The sequence below is a fragment of the Sinocyclocheilus grahami genome, unplaced genomic scaffold (assembly GCF_001515645.1).
Source record: "Sinocyclocheilus grahami isolate Dianchi unplaced genomic scaffold, SAMN03320097.WGS_v1.1 scaffold382.1, whole genome shotgun sequence".
Taxonomy (NCBI): Eukaryota; Metazoa; Chordata; class Actinopteri; order Cypriniformes; family Cyprinidae; genus Sinocyclocheilus; species Sinocyclocheilus grahami.
This window is the reverse complement of record NW_015505561.1, coordinates 1,730,311-1,754,239: the sequence shown is the minus strand read 5'-3', so window position 1 is coordinate 1,754,239 and position 23,929 is coordinate 1,730,311. Positions and strand designations below refer to the sequence as shown.

The 23,929-nt window shown below is 38.2% G+C and overlaps 3 protein-coding genes across 5 annotated transcripts in view; 1 reads left to right on the top strand and 2 right to left on the bottom strand.

The window, feature by feature from the left end:
• Positions 1 to 47: 47 nt before the first annotated feature.
• Positions 48 to 6,605, top strand: LOC107549870 (zinc finger protein 813-like). Of its 2 annotated transcripts, XM_016231045.1 has the most exons (3): positions 48 to 520; positions 3,208 to 4,282; positions 5,640 to 6,605. In XM_016231045.1, exons 2-3 carry the CDS (start codon positions 3,365 to 3,367, stop codon positions 6,231 to 6,233), a joined length of 1,512 nt encoding a protein of 503 aa, XP_016086531.1. In that variant the 5' UTR covers positions 48 to 520; positions 3,208 to 3,364; the 3' UTR covers positions 6,234 to 6,605. The 2 variants fall into 2 exon arrangements, with proteins under 2 accessions (XP_016086531.1, XP_016086532.1); XM_016231046.1 differs by lacking the exons at positions 48 to 520; positions 5,640 to 6,605 and having other exon boundaries at positions 3,084 to 5,248.
• A 3,796-nt stretch (positions 6,606 to 10,401) lies between these two features.
• LOC107549871 (keratin, type I cytoskeletal 13-like) lies at positions 10,402 to 12,810 on the bottom strand. Its single transcript, XM_016231047.1, has 4 exons — positions 12,246 to 12,810; positions 12,082 to 12,164; positions 11,127 to 11,283; positions 10,402 to 10,737 (listed from the first exon to the last, which is right to left on the bottom strand). The coding sequence occupies exons 1-4, from the start codon at positions 12,642 to 12,644 to the stop codon at positions 10,537 to 10,539; spliced, it is 840 nt and encodes a 279-aa protein (XP_016086533.1). The 5' UTR covers positions 12,645 to 12,810; the 3' UTR covers positions 10,402 to 10,536.
• Positions 12,811 to 17,389: 4,579 nt separating this feature from the next.
• The window catches only part of LOC107549865 (keratin, type I cytoskeletal 13-like), a 14,445-nt gene continuing 7,905 nt past the window's right edge, over positions 17,390 to 23,929 (bottom strand). The window contains exons 2-9 of one of the 2 annotated variants that reach the window (XM_016231042.1): positions 20,545 to 21,079; positions 20,368 to 20,450; positions 19,847 to 20,003; positions 19,463 to 19,624; positions 19,039 to 19,164; positions 18,678 to 18,752; positions 18,415 to 18,563; positions 17,390 to 17,641 (exon numbers count right to left, since the gene is read on the bottom strand). In XM_016231042.1, coding sequence (XP_016086528.1) covers positions 17,503 to 17,641; positions 18,415 to 18,563; positions 18,678 to 18,752; positions 19,039 to 19,164; positions 19,463 to 19,624; positions 19,847 to 20,003; positions 20,368 to 20,450; positions 20,545 to 21,060 — 1,407 coding nt within the window. In that variant the 5' untranslated portion in view covers positions 21,061 to 21,079 and the 3' untranslated portion in view covers positions 17,390 to 17,502. Of the gene's footprint in view, positions 17,642 to 18,414; positions 18,564 to 18,677; positions 18,753 to 19,038; positions 19,165 to 19,462; positions 19,625 to 19,846; positions 20,004 to 20,367; positions 20,451 to 20,544; positions 21,114 to 23,929 lie in introns of those variants that run through there. The other variant, XM_016231041.1, reaches the window with a different exon arrangement.

Here is a 23,929-nt window from a genome sequence, read left to right as displayed (position 1 = left end):
CTACGGCGGGTTGGCGGCCAAAAAAAAAAAAAAAAAAAAATGAACAGGTAAAAAAAATCGCCGAGGCGTTCTCCCGAGCGGTTTTATTCGCGTTCTGCTATTTTCATCCTTTTTTCCTCCTCCTGTCTCTCCTGATAGGTGGTGATGAGAGCGTGCATGAACCGCGCAAGTCATGCAACTCACCACGTACGCTCTTCTATCGCAGCGAGCGTTTTGCATTGTTATGCAAAGGTGAACGAGTCGATGTTTGCGTTCAGAAGTTGCATCTGGCTCAACTTTCCCTCAGCGGATCGTTCAGTTGGCTGATGCAGCGACGTTCAGCTACAAACAAGATGGCCACTGGCTCGCGCACGCTGAAACTGTGGCATTTTTACCCTCCTGCCTTTGTATGTTCTTCATCACCACCGCTGGAAACACCGAAACGCGCCCTGCATGCCGATATACCCGCTATTGGCAACCCGTTCTGTGTTTGAATCGCACGCTCTCCGTTCCCGGGCGTCGTGGATTAAAACGTTCTCTCGTAAGAAAAAAAATGCAAAAGATTTATTGTGTGCAAGAACGCCGCCAGATTCAAGAAAGGCAGCAGAAAAGTGCATGATGCGTGGCGAACTAGTGAAGCTACCATGACTAGTTGCTTTAGTGATTTCCAGTAAAATCGACGAGCTTTTGCGCGTTTTTACAATGCACTTTTACTCAAGTTTTTAAAAATCTTTATCATCTTTGTTTTTCGTCGGCTTAAAATGTGTACTTTCAATCAGTTGGCACAGGCAATTACACAAATCCCACGATGTTGTAATTATACATTTATAAGCTTGAATCCCGCGCTTTGTCTTATTCCCTCACAAATTTGCATGGTATTTTTATTTTGTGCGACTCTTTAATAATAAATTATGATGGGAACATCTGGTTGTAATGCCCCTGCAATGTGTCAGATTGACTTTGACATCTTAATGGGTGGATGCTTATGTCAGGTTATTGTTCTCGTTCATGATACATGCTGTTAGCATGTATTAGTGTTCTGCAGAGCAAAAATATATCAAGGTTTTTTGTAATTTTGTGTTTTGCATAAACATGTTTGTCACACGCATTCAAGCCATGCAAACAACAGCCATTTTGAAATTACTTTTGAAGTACATGCAAAATAACACATGTGAATCAGTGTTTAATTGAGCATTACTTGAAATGCCAAATTTTTCCTTTAAAGTAGATTACATTTTGACAGCTTAAAGGGTTAGTTCACCCAAAAATGAAAATTAGGCTGTGTTTTACTCACCCCCAAGGCATCCTAGGTATATATGACTTTCTTCTTTCAGACGAATCCAGTCGGAGTTAGATTAAAAATTGTCCTGGCTATTCCAAGCTCTATCATTGCAGTCAGTGGGTGTTGCAGTGATTCAGTCCAAAAGAAGTGAAATAAAAAGTGCCCATCCATAAAAAAAAGTGTCTCACATTGCTCACGAAAAATAAGAAAAATATCCATATTCAAAACGTAATAATTATTTGAATCTAGCTTGCGCTCACTGTTGTAAACGGAAGCAGTGGCGGATGACATATGAGGTCGGCTTTGCGCATGCGCTGCTCAGAAGTGACGCACGCGGAAACACAGCGGAGAGATCAAAACAAAAAAAACGGTCACTAATTAGAAGTACAAAACGAGGATTTGTAAAGAAGAATGTCAGAGGATTTCGATATAAGCCAAGAGGAAACTGGTTTTCCTTTGCTAAAGTTTGGAAATCCTTTTGCTTCCTTTGATCCTGTTAACAAACGTTGGTTTTCACGAGCAACGCTGAACTCATACATCATGCTCCCGGAGCTGCTTCCATGTACAACTGTTGGCGCAAGCTAGATTAAAGTGATTTTTACATTTTGAATACGGATATTTTTCTTACAAAAATGCATCGATTCGCTATAGGAGGCCTTTGTTCTCCTTTTGTGGGTGCTTTTTATTTAATTTATTTTGGACTGAAGCACTGCAACACCAGCTGACTGCAATGATAGAGCTTGGAATACCCAGGACAATTTTTTTATATAACTCCGACTGGATTCGTCTGAAAGAAGAAAGCCATATACACCTAGGATGGCTCTGAGGTGAGTAAAACACAGCCTAATTTTAATTTTTGGGTGAACTAACCCTTTAAGTCTGCACAAGGTCAATTCAAGTAATATCGGAATAACTGCATTTGTGAGATCAGTGTACATGAATGCTATCATAAAGTCATAATTACCAATGGAAAACTCTGAAGCTATTCAATTAAACAATAATGATGAAAACAAATTGCTTCATAAGCTGCAATTGTGAATGCTAATGGTACAAACTAGTTTGCATGCATTTGTTTGTTTATGAAAAGTAGCAATAAAGTTAGCCAGAAAATAATATTTAGCTGGTTTGTGATAAAACAGACGTGTGACCAAACTATATTTCCCAGCACATGTTAAAATATACAGATAAAAAAATATGAAATTGTCCACCATGTGTCAATTCAACCCAATCTGTATTTATAAAGCACATTAAAAAATACAAAGGAAGACCAAAGTGCTGTACAGGAGGAAAAAAAAAAAGATACATAAAATATTACATAGAAAAAGACCATACTAAAAACAAATAATATAATACCCAAAATTGCAAACTTGTTCAAATGCCAATTAAAATAAGTGTTAAGTCTGCTTTTAAAAACATAAAAATAGTGATTGGATTTAATCTTCACCCTCCATAGAAAAGGCACCAGGTCTGTTTTCTGACTAAAATTACTTGACCGTGTAATAATTGTGATGTGTGTTGGTTCTCTTCCATCTTTAATACATTTTGCAGTAATGTCAAAAAAATATATAAAACTTGCATCATAATGAAATTTTATTAGCAATGTTTTTGGACAATTAACTTCCTCAGGCTCAGTAAATGTAAAAAAAAAATGCATTAAGAATGTACCCAAAGCTGCTAATAAAGGCCACATCTCCAATTACACAGCAAATATAGGGGGGGAAAGTTCAAATACTCATTACAAATAATAAAGAAAAACAAACATAATTCTAGACCCAAATGAGCAATAATAAGAATTTTAGCACAAAAAAAATATGGTGAAAATTTGGTTCCATTGTTTAAAATGTTTTGCATAGTTTTACGATTTTGTATCTAAATAAAGGAACATTCCTTTATTTGGTGTTTAAATGCTGTGCATTGAAATGTTTTTGTTTTATTTCCCCATCCAGGAGCCAGGGGAATCACCGTTGTTCCTAACCCAGGCCAGAGGTTGTCGCGGCAGCGGTGACGATCCCCACTCAGGAACCCCACTTTTATCTGTGTGAAAGTAAGGTATAATACTCATAACAGACGCTTTGGTCAGGCGGTGGAGTAGTTTCCACCAGGATGGCAGAGTTGGAGACCGAATGCATCACTTTAGGACTAAACAATTTGGTGTCGGAGTGCAGTACGCCCCCTCCGCTTGACCCTTTACAAGCAGAGTGCACCACGCCAACCCTGACCATGCTGTCATCAGAATGTAGCACGCCGACGCTCAGCTCGCTGGCCTCCGAGATCGTGGAGCCCATGGCTATGCTGCCGTGCATCAAAAGCGAGCCCGACCTCGACCTCGACCTCGACCCCATCTGCACGGTGGACCTGTCTGTGATCCAGCCCCTGAGCACGGCCGAGCTGGGCTCCGAACAGATCAAGATGGAGATCAGCGGCCTGGACTACATCAAATCGGAGCACCACAGCGACCTCCATTCTTTCCACAGCACGGAGCTGGACTCCTACAAGTCACACTACGAACCCAGTCTGGTGTTCGACTACATCACTCACGTCTCGGACAGCTTGGAGTACATCAAGTCGGAGCAACATTCGGACCTCCACAGCTACTACGCCAGCGAGCTCGGCGCCATCAAGACCGAGTACGAGCCCAACCTCATGTCCAGCCACATCAAAACCGAGATGAATGGCTTGGAGTCGATTCACATGGCGGAGCTGCGCACCGAACTCAACAAGCTCCAGCCCGAAACCGTCATCGACATCATGGGGAAAATGGACTCGGATTTCCAATCGGGAAACCTTTACGAACTGATGTCCGTCCAGGCGAACAAAGCGACTGCTGCGCACAACCAAACCAGCACAAAAGGCCATGCACCGACTTCACGCAAACCTCGCAACCTCACAGGTGAGAAGCCATTCTCCTGCACTCAGTGCGGGAAGAACTTCAGCACCCTGGGTAACCTGAAGACTCACCAACGCATCCATACCGGCGAGAGGCCTTACACCTGCTCCCAGTGCGGGAAGAGCTTCGGGCAGGCTGGTAACTTGAAAAGGCACCAGCTCATCCACACGGGGCAAAAACCTTACACTTGCGCGCACTGCCCGAAGGGTTTCACCAAAGCGGACGATCTCCGCTCGCACCAGCGACTGCACACGGGCGAGAAGCCGTTCAGTTGCGCAGAGTGCGGTAAGAGCTTCGGCCAAACGAAGGAACTCAAAGCCCACCAGTTGAGCCACACGGGAGAGCGGCCCTTCTGCTGTTCACTGTGCGGCAAGAGCTTCACTAAAGAGTCAAGTTTCCGCAATCACCAGCAAATCCACACAGGCGAGAAGCCCTACAGCTGCTCCCAGTGTGGCAAAACTTTCAGCAATTCAGGGGTCCTCAGAACACACGAGAAGATTCACTCCGGGGTAAGACCGTTCGGCTGCACCCAGTGTGGCAAAAGTTTCGGTCGCTTGGGACATCTTAAAGCACACCAGCAAATTCACACGGGCGAACGGCCGTACACTTGCCAGCAGTGCGGGAAGAATTTCAGCCAATCAGGTCATCTCAAAGCACACGAGCAGATTCACAAAAAAGAACGGCCCGATCTTAGCAGTGGCAGCAGTCGCAGTAACGATAGTAGCTAAAAGAAACCTCATTATGTCTCGAAAGTATTACTCTTTTTTTTGTTTTTGTTTCTTTTTTTTAATTCTTTTTTTTTTATAAAAGCTACAATATATATATAAATATATTATAAAATATATATGTTTCATTATGTTTTCATACCTTACGTCTCCTCTTCTTTTCTTAATATCTTCTTTTGGGTACAGTTGTGACTGATTTTCTCTTATGAAAGTGTCTATGTTTGGGATCAGTGAGCTTACAAGAGAGTCTTTGTATCTTGTCTGATCAGTGTCGTAGTGAGTGCCATTCTGGTTTCTTTCCTCCAGTAAAATACTCAGTGTACACGTTTATTGATAATATGTAATTCTTAAACCATGTACTGGAATTAATTATTAAAGAAACTAATGTAAAAAACAACAACAAAAAAAATCTGCTGTTATTTTTTAATTTAGAATTCATTGAGTTCCTGTATTTCCATTGTGCATTTGAAGACATTTCTCACCCATGCCTTTATTTACAGCAGTGGCTAACAAAATAGACGGAATACTTAATATAAAAGGGATAGTTAACCCAAAAATGAAAATTATTTTATAATTTACCCACCTTCAAGTTGTTCCAAACCTGTATAAGTTTCTTTTTACTGTTGAACACAAAAGAAGATATTTTGAAGAATGTTGGTAACCAAAAAGTTGACGGTAGCCATATGATGAGAAAAAGTACTATGGAAGTCAAAGGCTACTGCCAATGGTTACCAACATTCTTCAAAGTATCTTCTGCTTCGGGCAGGCTGGTAACTTGAAAAGGCACCAGCTCATCCACACGGGGCAAAAACCTTACACTTGCGCACACTGCCCAAAGGGTTTCACCAAAGCGGACGACCTCCGCTCGCACCAGCGGCTGCATACGGGCGAGAAGCCTTTCAGTTGCGCCGAGTGCGGTAAGAGCTTCGGTCAAACGAAGGAACTCAAAGCCCACCAGTTGAGCCACACGGGAGAGCGGCCCTTCTGCTGTTCGCTGTGTGGCAAGAGCTTCACTAAAGAGTCGAGTTACCGCAATCACCAGCAAATCCACATGGGCGAGAAGCCGTACAGCTGCTCCCAGTGTGACAAAACTTTCAGCAATTCAGGGGTCCTCAGAACACACGAGAAGATTCACTCCGGGGTAAGACCGTTCGGCTGCACCCAGTGTGGCAAAAGTTTCGGTCGCTTGGGACATCTTAAAGCACACCAGCAAATTCACACGGGCGAACGGCCGTACACTTGCCAGCAGTGCGGGAAGAATTTCAGCCAATCAGGTCATCTCAAAGCACACGAGCAGATTCACAAAAAAGAACGGCCCGATCTTAGCAGTGGCAGCAGTCGCAGTAACGATAGTAGCTAAAAGAAACCTCATTATGTCTCGAAAGTATTACTCTTTTTTTTGTTTTTGTTTCTTTTTTTTAATTCTTTTTTTTTTATAAAAGCTACAATATATATATAAATATATTATAAAATATATATGTTTCATTATGTTTTCATACCTTACGTCTCCTCTTCTTTTCTTAATATCTTCTTTTGGGTACAGTTGTGACTGATTTTCTCTTATGAAAGTGTCTATGTTTGGGATCAGTGAGCTTACAAGAGAGTCTTTGTATCTTGTCTGATCAGTGTCGTAGTGAGTGCCATTCTGGTTTCTTTCCTCCAGTAAAATACTCAGTGTACACGTTTATTGATAATATGTAATTCTTAAACCATGTACTGGAATTAATTATTAAAGAAACTAATGTAAAAAACAACAACAAAAAAAATCTGCTGTTATTTTTTAATTTAGAATTCATTGAGTTCCTGTATTTCCATTGTGCATTTGAAGACATTTCTCACCCATGCCTTTATTTACAGCAGTGGCTAACAAAATAGACGGAATACTTAATATAAAAGGGATAGTTAACCCAAAAATGAAAATTATTTTATAATTTACCCACCTTCAAGTTGTTCCAAACCTGTATAAGTTTCTTTTTACTGTTGAACACAAAAGAAGATATTTTGAAGAATGTTGGTAACCAAAAAGTTTACGGTAGCCATATGATGAGAAAAAGTACTATGGAAGTCAAAGGCTACTGCCAATGGTTACCAACATTCTTCAAAGTATCTTCTTTTGTGTTCAACAGAAAAAAGAAACTCATACAGGTTTGGAACAACTGGAGGGTGAGCAAATGACAGAGTTTTAATTTTCGGGTGAACTAACCCCTTTAAAGGGATAGTTCACCCAAAAATTAAAATTTGTAAAAAACAACAACAAAAAAAATCTGCTGTTATTTTTTAATTTAGAATTCATTGAGTTCCTGTATTTCCATTGTGCATTTGAAGACATTTCTCACCCATGCCTTTATTTACAGCAGTGGCTAACAAAATAGACGGAATACTTAATATAAAAGGGATAGTTAACCCAAAAATGAAAATTATTTTATAATTTACCCACCTTCAAGTTGTTCCAAACCTGTATAAGTTTCTTTTTACTGTTGAACACAAAAGAAGATATTTTGAAGAATGTTGGTAACCAAAAAGTTGACGGTAGCCATATGATGAGAAAAAGTACTATGGAAGTCAAAGGCTACTGCCAATGGTTACCAACATTCTTCAAAGTATCTTCTTTTGTGTTCAACAGAAAAAAGAAACTCATACAGGTTTGGAACAACTGGAGGGTGAGCAAATGACAGAGTTTTAATTTTCGGGTGAACTAACCCCTTTAAAGGGATAGTTCACCCAAAAATTAAAATTCTGTCATTAATTACTCACCCTCATGTCGTTCTAAACCTGTAAGACGTTCGTTCATCTTCAGAACACAAATTAAGGTATTTTTGATGAATTCCGAGAGTTCTCTGACCCTCCCATAGACAGTAAGGATCCTTACACAATCAAGGTCCAGAAACGTAGTTGGGACATCGTTAAAATAATCCATGTGACACCAGTGGTTCAACTGTAATTTTACGAAGCTACGAGAATACTTTTTGTGCACAAAGAAACAACAACAATTCAACAACAACATTCAACAATTCGTCTCCTCCGTGTCACCCTGGCACCATTTTGGTAAACAACGTATGCAACGTATGTACGCGGATACGTTGTTTACGCATGTGGTACTCTCCAAAATGGTGCCAGGGTGACGCGGAGGAGACGAATGTCTTATCGATGTCCTTACTACATTTCTGGACCTTGATCGTGTAAGGATCCTTGCTGTCTATGGGAGGGTCAGAGAGCTCTCGGAATTCATCAAAAATATCTTAATTTGTGTTCCGATGATAAACGAAGGTCTTACAGGTTTAGAACGACATGAGGGTGAGTAATTAATGTCAGAATTTTTATTTTTAAGTGAACTATCCCTTTAAAGTTGGTGTGTGTTGCCTGCTTAGTCATAAAAATAACTTTATGATTGTTTAAGTGTGGCAATTTTGGGATTTATTGAGTATCTCATCTTTGACTCTTGCGGCCAATTGTTCAAACGGCATTAATTAAACTGTAAATTAAACAACTTCTGCACCTGTAGGTTTTGGTCTACCTCCAATCCAGAAAAAATTGTATTACATAGATGTAGATGAATGTAAGTGGTAGAAGAAAGAAGCTTCTTTCTCACTTCTTATTAGGTCTCAGTTGCTGTTTAAACATTTTGTGATTTTTTATATTTACATGTCATTCTTATGAGTCATAAAAATGTTTAGAACAATTTGTTGACTATAGCTCAATCATCTCGGTGGAATTTCTTAAACAGAGGTTTTTGTTACAGAGAAACAGGGAATGCACATGTGTTTTCAATCAAATTGGGTTTTAAAAGTAGTTAATCCGCAACACAAAGTAAAGTTTAATAGCTGTAAAAAAAGTTCTCAACTGTGGAGTTATTTGGAGTTAAGGAATTAGCGAATTGGATGTTCGAGTATAAATAAAAGCAAAGTGCATTCTTCCAAGAATTGAGTTAGAAATGTAATCTCTCTTTCTCCCCATACATATTCATTTGCGGCATTGATGTGTGTTTATTTTAATGTAATTCTGTGGGTCTGCACATGTTTTATCTCCAGCACTGATGATATTTGCAGGTCCTGTGAGAATCACTGAACTTGTTTTGTTTGACTCCAAATAGTTATTATGGATGTTTATCACCTAATTGGTGTCCCAATAGTCTCCTCTTTCACAAGGGGAGTCTAAGTCTAAGGTAGGCTAAAGTAAACTTAGCATAAACTGAAAAAATCTAGACTTTTTTTCTCTAGTTGTGCGTGGGTTTAAAGTCAAGTAAAACTCAACATATGGTTATTTTTTATTTTACAGGCAGTTTTTATTGTCCATGCATGGCTTGTGTAAGTACTTCAGCTTCATTAATGCTAGCTGGTAGGGAACAGTGAAATTGAGTTGCCAGTAGCTTCATGTTTAAAGATGTGGACAGATAATACAAAACCACAAAGGCTTAATTCCCACTAAACTCCCAGCTGTTCCAGGGTCATTATCCATGCAGTTAGTGAACTAAATGCATCTTTGAAGAGTTGTTGCGTACAAACCTCGCATGGTTTTCTGAGTCTGAGGTATTTTGCAACACTGAATGCCACGAGGATATAGCTTACCGAAGTGAACTATAAGGTGTTTTTAATCTAAAAGCTGCCATTTAAATGTTTAATACTGACCTAAAAGTGATGTTTGATTTCCAAAAGTGGTGAGAACAGTTATTAACTTTTGTAGGACACAACCGTCTCAGTATCATTTTCATATCCAGGATTAGGTCAGCCACCATCATCATTAGAGGTTTGTCATCAACACTTCTACTCACAAGATAAAAGAAACTACGTTTTTACCTTGAAATACATGGTCTAATAAGTCGAAGTCGTCTTCTGTATCTTTCCCAAATGTCAGTTCGTCCAGTAAGTTTGAAGAGCGGGTACGAAATTCCGCGAAAAGGGCGAATTGATTTAGGGCAGCAACAAATGCACGGGTATCCATAGATATACATATATATGCGTGTACCGCTATCCACGGTAATTACGACTGTTTACGACAGTTAATTCTACACATTTACCTAGGGGGCTCCAAATTAGCAAAACTGCATAACTGCTTTATGGAACTACCTTGTAACCTGCATTTTCGTAGCTTTGCATAACTGTTTTTGTTTTTTGGCTTTACAGATTTAACACTGGACGTGTATTATAATCACATTACCCATGTATGTTTCTTTAAAACGTTTGTTCCGCCATCTTTTAAGATGCACTGAATAATATCTACTTGTGTTCCACAGAGAAAAAAAAAAAAGACATACAGGTTTGGAATGACGTGAGGGCGAGTAAATGATATATCGGTTTTGTTAATTGCAAATGTACTCACCTGATGTTGGTAGCTGGATAGCTTCATGGAATAACGAATCTTGGTGTCGTTCAATGTGGCCTCCAAAGACGCTTTCTACAGTAACAAGAACATGCAAATTCAGAATAAAGTCATACTAAAACACGAATATTACCACAGAAATGGCCAATTCCATATCACTGACCATGGCTAAGAGGGACTGGAGTTCGATTTCCAAAGACTGGAGTGTGGATTTGACCGTATTGATTTCAGTGCGAGATGTTTTCAGGTCTGTGGTGCTGGTGACAACTTCTTGTTTCAGAGTTTCCGTCTGAAATAAAAAGCAGAAAGAGATTGCTTACTTGAAACATTTGGTCATGAAAAGCACATTAAAGGCTTCTGTCCCTGTATGTTTTGATAAATCTCGCCTTTGTCTTGAACCAGTACTCCAGATCTCTTTGGTTTTTTGCTGTGACTGCTTCGTAGTGCTCACGGATTTCTGCCAGGATCTTGGTGAGATCTTGCTGTGGAGCTGCATCGACCTCGACGTGAACCTGTCCACTCATTTGTCCACGTGTGGCCAACATATCCTAAGAATATATTCATATTCATGTCAAGTCTCAAGTAACCTCACTGGTAAACATTGTCATATTTAACAGCACTAAAAATACTTAAATTGTAACAAATCATACAAAATGTTTAGTCTCTTATATAAAATATGTCTCGATATATATCTCAAATTTCATTTGAGCAGCAAAGTTGTATACAATATTAAGATGTGTTTTCAGAAAATATTATTTGAATTAAATTGGCAAATGCTGCTATTATGCATTTTTAAATAATAATTGTAATTTTCTTTTTAAATAATTTTTAACATTTTTAAAAACAATTTCTTTTGAATTACAAATATATATACAATATATATACAATATATAATATGTTATTCTACTATATACATTTTCACAAAATCATTATGTACCTCCTCATGATTCTTCTTCAGATAGACCAGCTCCTCCTTCAGCCCTTCGATCTGCATGGCAAAGTCTTTTCTGGTGATGTTGAGCTCACCAAGCACCCTCTTCAGGCCGGTAATGTCTGCTTCCACTGACTGACGCATGGCCAGCTCGGTTTCATATCTGTCAGAAACATGCTCTTTAAAAAACACTAACACTGGACACAAGACCCACCTCCAAACTCAGGTAAAACTGATTCAATGCAACACTCATGCTATTGTATACATTCTAGAACTCTTATACGAAGCTTGCTATAATTTTTTATAAATAATTTATGCAGAAAACAATTAACAGTTAAAACAATATTGTAAATGATTTTGTCACAGATATAATATTAACTGTCAAAATGTCATGGTATAATATGAAAACTTTGGGGTTTAAATATGAGACCACCAGTCTTATTTTAGTATCATTGAGATAATATTATAGTTATAATTAATATTTTGAATTAGTTTTTTCCCCCCAGTTTTTATTTTAACGTTTTAGTAATTTTGTTGTTTTTGTCATTTTTATTATTATTATAATTTTTTTTAATGTCTATAGTTTAAAAAAAAAAATTTTTTATTAAAGTTTTACTTTTAGTTATTTTAGCACATCAAGCTAAACTAAATGCAAATGAGAAATGTTGCCTTGACTTCAGTTAAAATTCATTTTATTTTATTTTACTAAAATAACTCTGGAGACCACAAGGAAAAATGCTGCAGTTTTGCATTGTTCTATTACAAATTATATCGGTTTGATCTTTGAAGAATATGAAACATTTATTCTATATTCTATACATGTTTAATCAAAATAAATAAATAAATACCAAAATCCTAAATTGCCTTTTCTGCGTACTGCATTATGTTGCTATCAGTCGATTTTCTGCTATGCTTGTGTCGAAAATATGCAATAAACATTGAATCTGCTGGAAAGACTCACTTCATTTTGAAATCATTAATGGCCAGGCTGGTGTTGTCAATGCTGAGATGGATGCCACCCTTCAGGTGAATGGCTGCCATGATCTGGACATATACACTAATATAATTATATATATATATAATTTTTAGCTCTGTATTTAGGATCTTTCAAAAAACATAAAATACCTTAGCCTGAAGATCCTGTATGGTGACAAAGTAGGAGCTGTAGTCACGAGCAACAGGGGAGGCTTTGCCATCTAGGAACTGGCGGATCTTCAGCTCCAGTTCAGCGTTGGCCTTCTCCAGTGAGCGCACTTTGACCAGGTAAGCAGCCAGACGGTCATTGAGGCTCTGCATGGTGAGTTTCTCATTGCCAATGATGCTGTTGTCTGCAGATCCTGACGCACTGAAACCTCCAACAGAGTAAGTGGCCTTAGAGATGCGGACCCCTGAACCTCCTGCGCCGGCGTACACACTCCCGGCCCTCGCGGTGCTCATGCGGCTGCTTCCCACGCTAGACGTGGATATACGCGTGGAGCCGCTGGAGGACATGTAGCTGCTGCGGGTGGAGTAGGTGGAAGCCATGTTGACCAAGACTTTCTGTCTGCGTCTGCTCTGGCAGGTCAGTAAATGATGGAAGAAGAATGCCAGCTTCTTTTATAGAGTGCATTTGAATATAAGACACAAAGCCTGGAATTCCATGCATGTCATCTCACTGCTTTCCCTGGAACGATTCCAGCGACCTTAAAGGTCACACCTAAGGTGAAATGTAGGGTAAAAGACACTGTTAGCAAATCTTCCAGCTTCTGCTTGACTTTCGTGTACATTAATGACAGTACAAATACTGAAAAAATAAAAAGATCACTGATATAAGATAATATATCAATTATAGCTTATTATATATAGATAATAAGCACAAATCAGCAGATTAGAATGATTTCTGAAGGATCATGTGACACTGAAGACTGGCATAAAGATGCATTGCATCACAGAAATTAATTGCATTTTAAAATATCAAAATAAAAAGCTGTTATTTTAAATTGTATTAATATATAATAATATTACTGTTTTTACTGTATTTTGATCATCAAAAAATGTAATAGGCCTATTTTTTCTCATTAAGAACTTTTATTCATTAAGTTAATGCATATTGTTTTTAAGATGTTAGATCAATTTACTGGAAAATTTTTCATTTTTTTTTATTTTATTATTATTATTTATTTATTTTGTGTTGAAAGAAGATAAATAGTAACACATGATGGTTTTGCAATCCAAAAAAATGGTTTACTTCACCATAGACACTTTCTCGCCTTCTTTTTTGGCTCAATTATTATGCATTATGGTGTTTTGTTGACTTTTTCTTAGATATTTTGTCATTGTTTAAAGATGCAAAGGTTGTTGAAATTCAGGCTAAAAAAAATTTGAAACAAATTCTGTGTAGAGAGCCCTGCAGCACAGCGGTTTTCATCCTAGAAACTAGAGAGTCCTAGAGAGTTTAAAGACTTGTTTGCATTATTAACAATTATTTTCAACAGGACCTTTCATTTCAACACTCCACAGGCGTGTTACCACAGAAGTGAATTCTGCTTACTGACTAGACCACGTTTCTTTTATGGGCTTGGCTGGGCTGGGCTGGGCTGAAAACACTTCTGCTGTTGATGCGTTTGACATTTGCGGTTTCTGTATGTACAGCAGCATTATGATGGAAAGGTGAGGTTTATGCACAGCAAGTCCATTGGAACTAGATTTGTTTGTTTGCCTTTTGTTATTTTAGTAGTAAGTGAAATATCTTTCATTCCAGTTTGACCTTTTAGGTACTTTTGCAACATAGCAGAAAGTAATTTGTCAAGATTGTGCAATGCTAACTGCTTTTTCATTTTACACAATGACCCTATACTGACCCTATGCTACATTATCCAATATCTTATCTTATCTTGTGTTTTATGTATTGATAATTCTTATTTTTTTATTTTACTTTAATCTTATTTTTCTGTTTGTAACTCATTTATATTTAAAATTATATTTGTTTTAGTAGTTTTTATGTGATTTAACTGGAAAACATTTTTAAAAAGTTAATTTAAAATTTTTAATTATATTAAATGAAATTATATGAAAGACAATTCCAAAAAGGCAGGATTAGGCATGCATAAATGCATCTGTAAATACATCTATAAACCATGCTGGTTGTTGGTGGTTTGATGCTGGATTAACTAGTTGACACAAGGAGTCAAAGTTTGGCTGGTTAGCATAGTCATAGCATAGCATAGTTAGCATAGTTTGGATGTAGTGCATTCTGTGGACAAAAGGCATATTTCTCTATAGATGGCCATTCACTGTGTATTGTAATTAAATGTTTTGCAAGCAATGTATAAATCAAATATTTCATTATATTATAGTTGATGTTTATCCTTGGCAGATTTTTGGAGGTCTCCTACAGGAGAAATGGATTTATACTCCTTGGGTGGATTGTCAAAACACATATACAGGTGCATCTCAATAAATTAGAATGTCGTGGAAAAAGTTCATTTATTTCAGTAATTCAACTCAAATTGTGAAACTCGTGTATTAAATAAATTCAGTGCACACAGACTGAAGTAGTTTAAGTCTTTGGTTCTTTTAATTGTGATGATTTTGGCTCACATTTAACAAAAACCCACCAATTCACTATCTCAACAAATTAGAATATGGTGACATGCCAATCAGCTAATCAACTCAAAACACCTGCAAAGGTTTCCTGGGCCTTCAAAATGGTCTCTCATTTTGATTCACTAGGCTACACAATCATGGGGAAGACTGCTGATCTGACAGTTGTCCAGAAGACAATCATTGACACCCTTCACAAGGAGGGTAAGCCACAAACATGCATTGCCAAAGAAGCTGGCTGTTCACAGAGTCCTGTATCCAAGCATGTTAACAGAAAGTTGAGTGGAAGAAAAAGATGCACAACCAACCGAGAGAACCGCAGCCTTATGAGGATTGTCAAGCAAAATAGATTCAAGAATTTGAGTGAACTTCAAAAGGAATGGACTGAGGCTGGGGTCAAGGCATCAAGAACCACCACACACAGACGTGTCAAGGAATTTGGCTACAGTTGTCATATTCCTCTTGTTAAGCCACTCCTGAACCACAGACAACATCAGAGGCATCTTACCTGGGCTAAGGAGAAGAAGAACTGGACTGTTGCCCAGTGGTCCAAAGTCCTCTTTTCAGATGAGAGCAAGTTTTGTATTTCATTTGGAAACCAAGGTCCTAGAGTCTGGAGGAAGGGTGGAGAAGCTCATAGCCCAAGTTGCTTGAAGTCCAGTGTTAAGTTTCCACAGTCTGTGATGATTTGGGGTGCAATGTCATCTGCTGGTGTTGGTCCATTGTGTTTTTTGAAAACCAACGTCACTGCACCCGTTTACCAAGAAATTTTGGAGCACTTCATGCTTCCTTCTGCTGACCAGCTTTTTGAAGATGCTGATTTCATTTTCCAGCAGGATTTGGCACCTGCCCACACTGCCAAAAGCAACAAAAGTTGGTTAAATGACCATGGTGTTGGTGTGCTTGACTGGCCAGCAAACTCACCAGACCTGAACCCCATAGAGAATCTATAGGGTATTGTCAAGAGGAAAATGAGAAACAAGACACCAAAAAATGCAGATGAGCAGAAGGCCACTGTCAAAGAAACCTGGGCTTCCATACCACCTCAGCAGTGCCACAAACTGATCACCTCCATGCCACGTCGAATCGAGGCAGTAATTAAAGCAAAAGGAGCCCCTACCAAGTATTGAGTACATGTACAGTAAATTAACATACTTTCCAGAAGGCCAACAATTCACTAAAAATGTTTTTTTATTGGTCTTATGAAGTATTCTAATTGGTTGAGATAGTGAATTGGTGGGTTTTTGTTAAATGTGAGCCAAAATCATCACAATTAAAATAATCAAAGACTTAAACTACTTCAGTCTGTGTGCATTGAATTTATTTAATACCCGAGTTTCACAATTTGAGTTGAATTACTGAAATAAATGAACTTTTCCACGACTTTCTAATTTATTGAGATGCACCTGTATGTGAGATTTGTCATTCCCGCGTGAAATGAATGTTTACTCTCACTACCATTGTTTTTTGTTCATTCACATACATATTTATTTATTCAGCAGGGTCTGTCATCTGTGCAAGTTTGTTGCAGTCTTTTGTAACTAGTTTACATAGTTCGCGTTCTGATACATATCTGTGGTTTAGCTAACCTGGTTCATAATGTTGTTTGTCTGCCGTGCGTGGTTTAAAACTATTTGACAAAGTAAAGACAGTCAGCAGTCATTTGAAAACATTACACACTTAATTTAGTGTAAATGTTTCTCACCTCAATTTAATTGAGGATGTGGTCAAACTGGGATTGGACATGTTTAATGATGCATTGGTACCAAGTTAAAGGAATTCCCCAAATGAAAATTTGCTGAAAATGTACTCACCCTCAGGCCATCCCAGGTGTAAATGTGTTTGTTTGTTCTTTGGAAGAGATCTTGAGAAATTTAGCAGTACATCACTTGCTCACCAAGGGATCCTCTGCAGTGAATGGGTGCCTTCAGAATGAGTCCAAAACAGCTGATAAAAACGTTGCAATAATCCACAAGTAATCCACCTGATTCCAGTCCAGCAATTAATATCTTGTGAAGTGAAAACTACGTTTGTAAGAAACAAATCCATCTTTAGGGCATTTTTTTATTTAAATGTCTCTTCTGGCCAAAATATGAGTCCATAATCCATAACAATTCTTCAGTCACCCTCCAGTAAAAAGTCCTGCCTGTCCTCTCACATCAGAATCCACCGACAAAACTGTTTTGGTCTGTTTTCACTTGTAAATGGTGCTTGATCTGCGTATTTCTCTCCTGAATCAGACAAGACAAAACCTTTTCACTGGAGAAAGCAATATGGATAGAGAAATTTTACTGGAAGCAACAGTTTAAAGTTAAAATGTATTAATGATAGATTTGTTTCTTACAATCATGCAGCTGTTCGCTTCACAAGATGTTAATTGATGGACTGGAGTCGTGTAAATTACATGTGGATTTTTGTGGTGTTTTTATCAGCTGTTTGGACTCTCATTCTGACGGCACCCATTCACCCATCCATTGGTCAACAAGCGATGTAATGCTAAATTTCTCCAAATCTGTTTCGATGAAGAAACAAATTCATCTACTTGGAGTTGTAGTAAATTTTTGTTCTTGGGTGAACTATTCTTTTATTATGCCAATGTTAATATACCCTTTTGGGATCTCTGGTCACTTAAACGGAAACATCTCTAAATTGCATCCATATACAATAGATGACATAACCACTCACATTTTGTCTTTAACATCAGTTTTATTGTTGTAAATGCTCAAAGACGACCACCATATTCTGACAGCATGAGCGGAGCTAAAGGTCTGTTCTCCAACCAACACAAGTCTGGTGGGCTTCACTTAACAAGGGATGTTGAAGAGGAAGAAACCACCATCCCACCATCAACCACCTCTTCCACCACAGTGATCACTGCTGATTTGGTGGTAGTGATCGAGCTGGAGGAGGAGCTGGAGCCAGAGCCAGAGATTGTGAGGCTGTTTGGAAATAAAAATTCCCAACCAGTTAAACCTGTAAAGCTCAATTTGTAGACTTGTGTCTTTCAAGCTTTAAACCACAAACTTCCACAGAACCCCAAACTAACTATTCTCATTTAAAAATAAAGGTTCCCAAGGGCGTTTTCACAGCAATGCCATTAAATTTTTTTTTTGATATCCCAAAGAACCTTTAAGTGAACAGAACTTAAAAGAACCATTTTTTTTCTTCATGTGAAGGACATTTTAATAATCTAAAGAACCTTTCTCCATTTTGTGGAATGGAAAGGTTTCATAGATGTTAGAGATTTATAATTGGAGCCATCAATGCCAATAAAGAAACGTTTATTTTTATCAACACTACTGCCCAGATGTTTGGGTTCAGTAAGATTTGTTTTAAACAAAGAACACTTCAGCAAGGATGCATTAAATTGATCAAAATGGACAGTAAAGACATTTATAATGTTACAAAAGATTTCTATTTAAACAAATGCTGTTTTGAACTTTGTATTTATCAATCCTGAAAAAAAGGATCATGGTTTCCTCAAAAATCTATCAATAGTGCAATAAATATCTATTATACAGCCTTCAGATATTTATTGCATGTGTGGTCTGCAATTATTAGAATAAGAATAGTTATTTATAATTAAAAAAATAATATTTTTTTTTTGTAGAGCATAGCAGGAAAATAATGTTTCTCAGTCTGCATATTGGCAAGAATATTTCAACTTATGGAGCAGAGCATGTAAACTACACAAATGTAGTCTGTGATTTACCTGCCGCTGGCTTCTGCATCCAGCAGTCTCCTGTACTCTGCAATCTCCAGTTCCAGTCTGGTCTTGATGTCCAGAAGCATCTGGTACTCTTGACTCTGGCGCTCCAGATCGGCACGAAGCTGCACCAATTGACCCTCCATTCCACTCACCTACGAGCCCAAGGGGAGAAGACAGAACTTTTAACCCTGGCACAGGTCATTTTAAAGTCTTGTTAGTGGTTGGCTACAGTAAGAGATCTGTCTGTGAGATTTATGAACTCTCACCTGTGCCTGGTATCCGGACAGCTGCAGGGCGTAGCGATTCTGAGTCTCGCTCAGGGTGCCTTCCATGGATGAATTCTGTGAGGTAGGGATAATGAAAGAAAGATATGTTAGCAATGACCAAAACTTAAATTTTTGTAAACGTTTGCCAACCAGAAAGAGTCCAAATACTTTTAAATGGGTTTATCATTTAACAAATGCCTATCAATTATTTGGCTTGAAAATTGGGGTTTTAAAGTGAATGCCAGTTGGTTTGATTGTTGTTGTTGTTTTTTTTTAAATCTAATGCACACCAAACCATGCTTTAAGTGTCACTTGTGTCCAAATAGTTTTGGGGCTGTACATTTTGTCTACACATACTAACCATGGCAAGGAGAGACTGAAGCTCAATCTCCAGTGACTGTACTGTGCTCTTCACGGTGTTGACCTCAGTTTTCGAAGTCTGTAAGGTCTCTGTGCTTGTTGCAACCTCTTGTTTCAAGGTCTCAGACTGCAAAAGAAGTGTTTTAAAACGATCATTGAAGTTAATACAAGTATAAGCCCAACATAGGGTTAGCTGTGCCAATGTTTCTAGACTTAAGGGATGTACATACTACTTCTCTATAAAAAACACAAATCATCTTTGCAAGAACTGATCAATCACTTGTTGTTTTAATTCGGTAGATGTTTTGCCTTTCTTTCATGAACTATAGTTATTTTATTTCCAACATTTTTGAGGTGGGCTCCTAGGCTGCATATGTCTTTATGAGTGTTTGTTATCAAAGAATCAAGTTCTGGACTGAACCAACCTTCTGCTGGAACCAGCCTTCAAGGTCTCTCCGGCTCTTGGATACAACAGTCTCGTAGTGCTCACGCATCTCAGCTAGAATTTTGGTCAGGTCTTCCTGTGGTGCTGCATCAACCTCCACATTGACCTGTCCACTCATCTGATCGCGTGAGGTCAAGAGGTCCTGAAGGTACATCATATATGATTTTCAAATATCTTCTCATCATCACCTGTTCATTCTTGCCTTCAAGTGTCATGGAATTGAAATATGTTAGAAAACAGTGACATCTAGAACTTAAAGCTATAATACACCTGTGTGACCTGACCTCTTGTCTAAAATGTTTAGCAATTCTTAGCATAATCTTGTGTTTTACACTTTCTTAAAGGTTTTGCAATGATTTACTACCTCCTCATGATTCTTCTTCATGTAGACCAGCTCCTCAGTGAGCCCTTCGATCTGCAGGTTGAGGTCTTTATGACTCATATTGAGCTCACTAAGCACGGTCTTTAACCCTGCAATGTCTGCCTCCACAGACTGACGCATTGCCAGCTCGTTCTCATATCTGTCCAATAGAAAGGAACATTATACAAAATAACTGTCTTTTATCAACATCAAGAATTTTGTTGCTGTGATTGGCTATTCAGCAGAACACAAGTTTTGGATCAAGTGAAAGTTGAGTAAATGATGACTGAATTTTCATTTTGGGGTGAACTGTCTCTTTAAAAGGTCATTTGGTGTGACTAATGGATTGTTGACATTACTTTCATCTTTAACATAATTTAAAAATTTGTATAGCATATCACATTACCCAAAAGCTGATTTGCATATTATTTAAACAGTTATTTGTTGTTGTTTTTCTATAATTTCTGTACACTTCCACAGCAATTATTCTATACAAATGTAATGAAAAATGAAACAAATATTACTTCATTCTGAAGTCATCTGCAGTCAAGCTGGCATTGTCAATGCTGAGGTGGACTGTGTTCTTTTCCTGCATGGTGCTCAGGATCTGCAAAAAATGTGAACTTTTTTATGGTAATGAAGATTATTAGGATATGCAATTTCCTTACAGCATTAACCACAAAGTATCAAGCTAGACCTACTTTAGCCTGGAGGTCACCGATAGTAGCTTCGAAGGCAGAGTGGTTACGAGCAGTACCAGTAGGAGAGATTCTGGTTTCAAGAAATTGGCATATCTTCAGCTCGAGGTCAGCATTGGCTTTTTCAAGGGAGCGGACCTTCTCCAGGTAAGCAGCCAGACGGTCGTTGAGATTCTGCATGGTGAACTTCTCGTTGCCAATGATGCTGTCATCCGCTCCTCCACTGACGCCGAATCCTCCTCCAGATGCAGCACCAACAAATCCCCCACCGAATCCTCCACCAGCGCCTCCTCCAGCACCAAATCCACCTCCAAAGCCAAAGCCGCTTCCTGAGCCTGCTGAGGCCATGGAGCGAGAGGCACTTGAGTTACGGACCCCTGAACCTCCTGCGCCTCCATACACGCTGCCAGCCCTCATGGCGCTGATGTGGCCACCTCCTCCACCTGAAGAAGAGAAGCGTGAGGAGCCCATTGAGGACCTGCTGGAAATGAAGCTGCCGCTGGAGAAGGTGGTAGCCATGTGGACGGTGGTTTGTGGTCTTACTCTGCTCTGGCTGGAGAGTGAGTACAGTAGAGCAACTCAGGGTCCTTATATATGCTGGTAGCTGACAAAGAAGGACGCGCTGACCTTATTCTCATCAAAAACTTTGCTGACAGCAAGGCATTCTGTCAGCTTAAATCACCTGAAGTGAAAGGTGACGCTGAGAAGAAAGATTGGTTGATTGATCTTACCCTCAAGTGAGTAAGATAGACGCTCACATTCCCCCCGTAAACCTTTCCCCAGATAAAAGCAGCTCTGTACATGTTCAAATTTTTATGGAGGTTGCTTGTTTTTCACTGCTGGTTTTACTGTAGTAAAGCCCCTCATGCTCGAAAAACCTTGAATATTCAATATCACCTTTATAGGCCGATAACTAACTCTCATGATTCACTCATTTCAATATATTACTTTTCAAATCTGGGGCACAAAAAATGCAGTGCAGAATTTGAACACCAGTTGCATCATATAAGTGATGTAGATGTGTTGGAAGAAGCAAGCTTTTCTGCAAAATTTGAGTAAAATAAGTGCAAAAATATGTAATTAAACAAGATATGAACCTACATGGAGGTATGCTGATCTCACTGTCAATTTAAGATTAACCTAAAGCAACATATGATATAACAATTGTAACTGTAAAGAGTGGATTCTAGTTTGAAACATCTCATGTTTGTGCATGCACTACACAGAGCAGCAGACTGTTTCCCACCAAGTGCAGCTTCTTCCCTTAGGCTGTTGAGCTGAAGAACAGATCTCTGTATTATCAAGAGATTCATGATACATTTTATTACTTCTCATACTGTTAAATTTGACATCAGTGTTTTTTTGTTCAAATCTTACTTTAAAAAAACGTTTAAAATTATGATAACTGCGTGTAATATAAATGTGTATTTCCTGTGATGGATTGGCCATCCATCTGGGGGTGTTTGCTCCATCTGCAGCCCAATATGCTGGAAGAGACTACAGAATCCCTGCAGAGAACAGGCAGTTTGGAAAGTGGATTTTTAATATAATAAAAATATTTGAATGGAATTTGATTAATTATACAGTGTACCCAAATTTTACAACTCAAATTCAGATTATTCAGTAAATATAATACTGAAAAGAAATTAATACATCATTCTTAAAAGTTTCAAAATGTAGAGTTCAGCCCACTTGAGCTGCTGGAATTTACAGTGTCTGACCACTTCCTATTTTGCTTATGTTCAACAAGTCATAAACTCTGTTCAGAAGGTCCATGTTCCATGTATAGTGCATTATACACTATAGTGTTGTCTGAATTCTGAGTGATTAAATTAATTCCCCAAATATGGTTCACTGTTGTATAGCCATAATGCACTCTTTATTGTTTCCAACAACCAATGTACACTCTTAAAAATAAAGGTGCTTCAAAAGGTTCTTCAAGCGATGCCATAGAAGAACCATTTTTGGTTCCACAAAGAACCATTTGTGAAACAGAAAGGTTCTTCAGATGTTAAAAGTTCTTTATAGAACCATTTAGACAAAAAGGTTCTTCTATGGCATCGTGAAGCACATTTATTATTATATTTTTAGAGTGTAGGCCTACACTAGGAATGCTATAGCCTACTACCAATAATCAGAAAGTTTACAATTTTAAAGTAATTCAGAGTCTAAAACAATGGTACTAGTCTAATCACGTAAATCCAAGAAAATTCAAGCTTGTATAGCCTACAATTTACAAGATGGCTTAATCTCAGTAGTACAAATACATGTGATACAAAAAGTATTTTTGTTAACAGACCTCTGCAAACGAGTCACCTAAACTCAAAATTCGCTTGTCTAAATCCCGTAATTTTCCGTTTTAGGGCAATTTAGCGAAATGTAGGTCAAATCTTTGTAAAAAAATAAAATAAAATAAATAAATAAAAGAATGCTGGTTCTTGGTCTGGAACATAGGAAGCGTCGATTACTTACTCGACCACAAGAGCGCGCGCGCCTGACAGGAATGGCGCGTATTTCTGAGGGAGAGTTTTCAGCGAGGTAAAACACTTGAATTATAATATCTCGACAAATAAATATATGTTTTGTTTCGCCACAAATTATATCACTTAATTTTTATGGCACGTTATGGGAGTATCATAATATTAATCACGTTAAAATGCCTTGAGTAGAAATGTTTAATGGGATTAACTTGACTCACTGAAGCTAAAGATTGTTGTAGAGATATCCTCATTTCCAGTTTGAAAAAACCCCAAAATGTTATATTAATCAAAGTATGTTAAAAGGATAGTCTCTTTCACCCAGATGCGCTACATTAGTCATAACAATACTTCTACTAGTTAACGTTATAATATTTCCAAAACATTTACTTTAAATCGAATTTGTGTATGGGCTAATTGTACATTGTGGCAGGGGCGTAGCCATCATTGAGTGGTCATCACACAAGTGAGGGGGACATAAATGTTTTATATATACACTGAACAAAATTATAAATGCAAAACTTTTGTTTTTGCCCCCATTTTTCATGAGCTGAACTCAAAGATCTAAGACTTTTTCTATGTACAAAAAAGGCCTATTTCTCTCAAATATTGTTCACAAATCTGTCTAAATCTGTGTTAGTGAGCACTTCTCCTTTGCCGAGATAATCCATCCACCTCACAGGTGTGGCATATCAAGATGCTGATTAGACAGCATGATTATTGCACAGGTGTGCCTTAGGCTGGCCACAATAAAAGGCCACTCTAAAATGTGCAGTTTCACATACACATACATTCAAAATGCCATCAATAAAATGTACCTGTGTTCGTTGTCCATAACATATGCCTGCCCATACCATAACCCCACCGCTACCATGGGCCACTCGATCCACAACGTTGACATCAGCAAACCG

Coding starts and splice junctions, on each gene's coding strand:
- LOC107549870 (XM_016231045.1), top strand. CDS start 3,365: ATGGCAGAGTTGGAGACCGAATGCATCACTTTAGGACTAAACAATTTG. Junction 4,283..5,639: donor GCGGGAAGAGCTTCGGGCAG/GCTGGTAACTTG, acceptor TGCTTCGGGCAG/GCTGGTAACTTGAAAAGGCA.
- LOC107549871 (XM_016231047.1), bottom strand. CDS start 12,644: ATGGCTTCCACCTACTCCACCCGCAGCAGCTACATGTCCTCCAGCGGC. Junction 11,284..12,081: donor ATTAATGATTTCAAAATGAA/GTGAGTCTTTCC, acceptor TGTTTCTGACAG/ATATGAAACCGAGCTGGCCA. Junction 10,738..11,126: donor TGAAGAAGAATCATGAGGAG/GTACATAATGAT, acceptor ATATATTCTTAG/GATATGTTGGCCACACGTGG.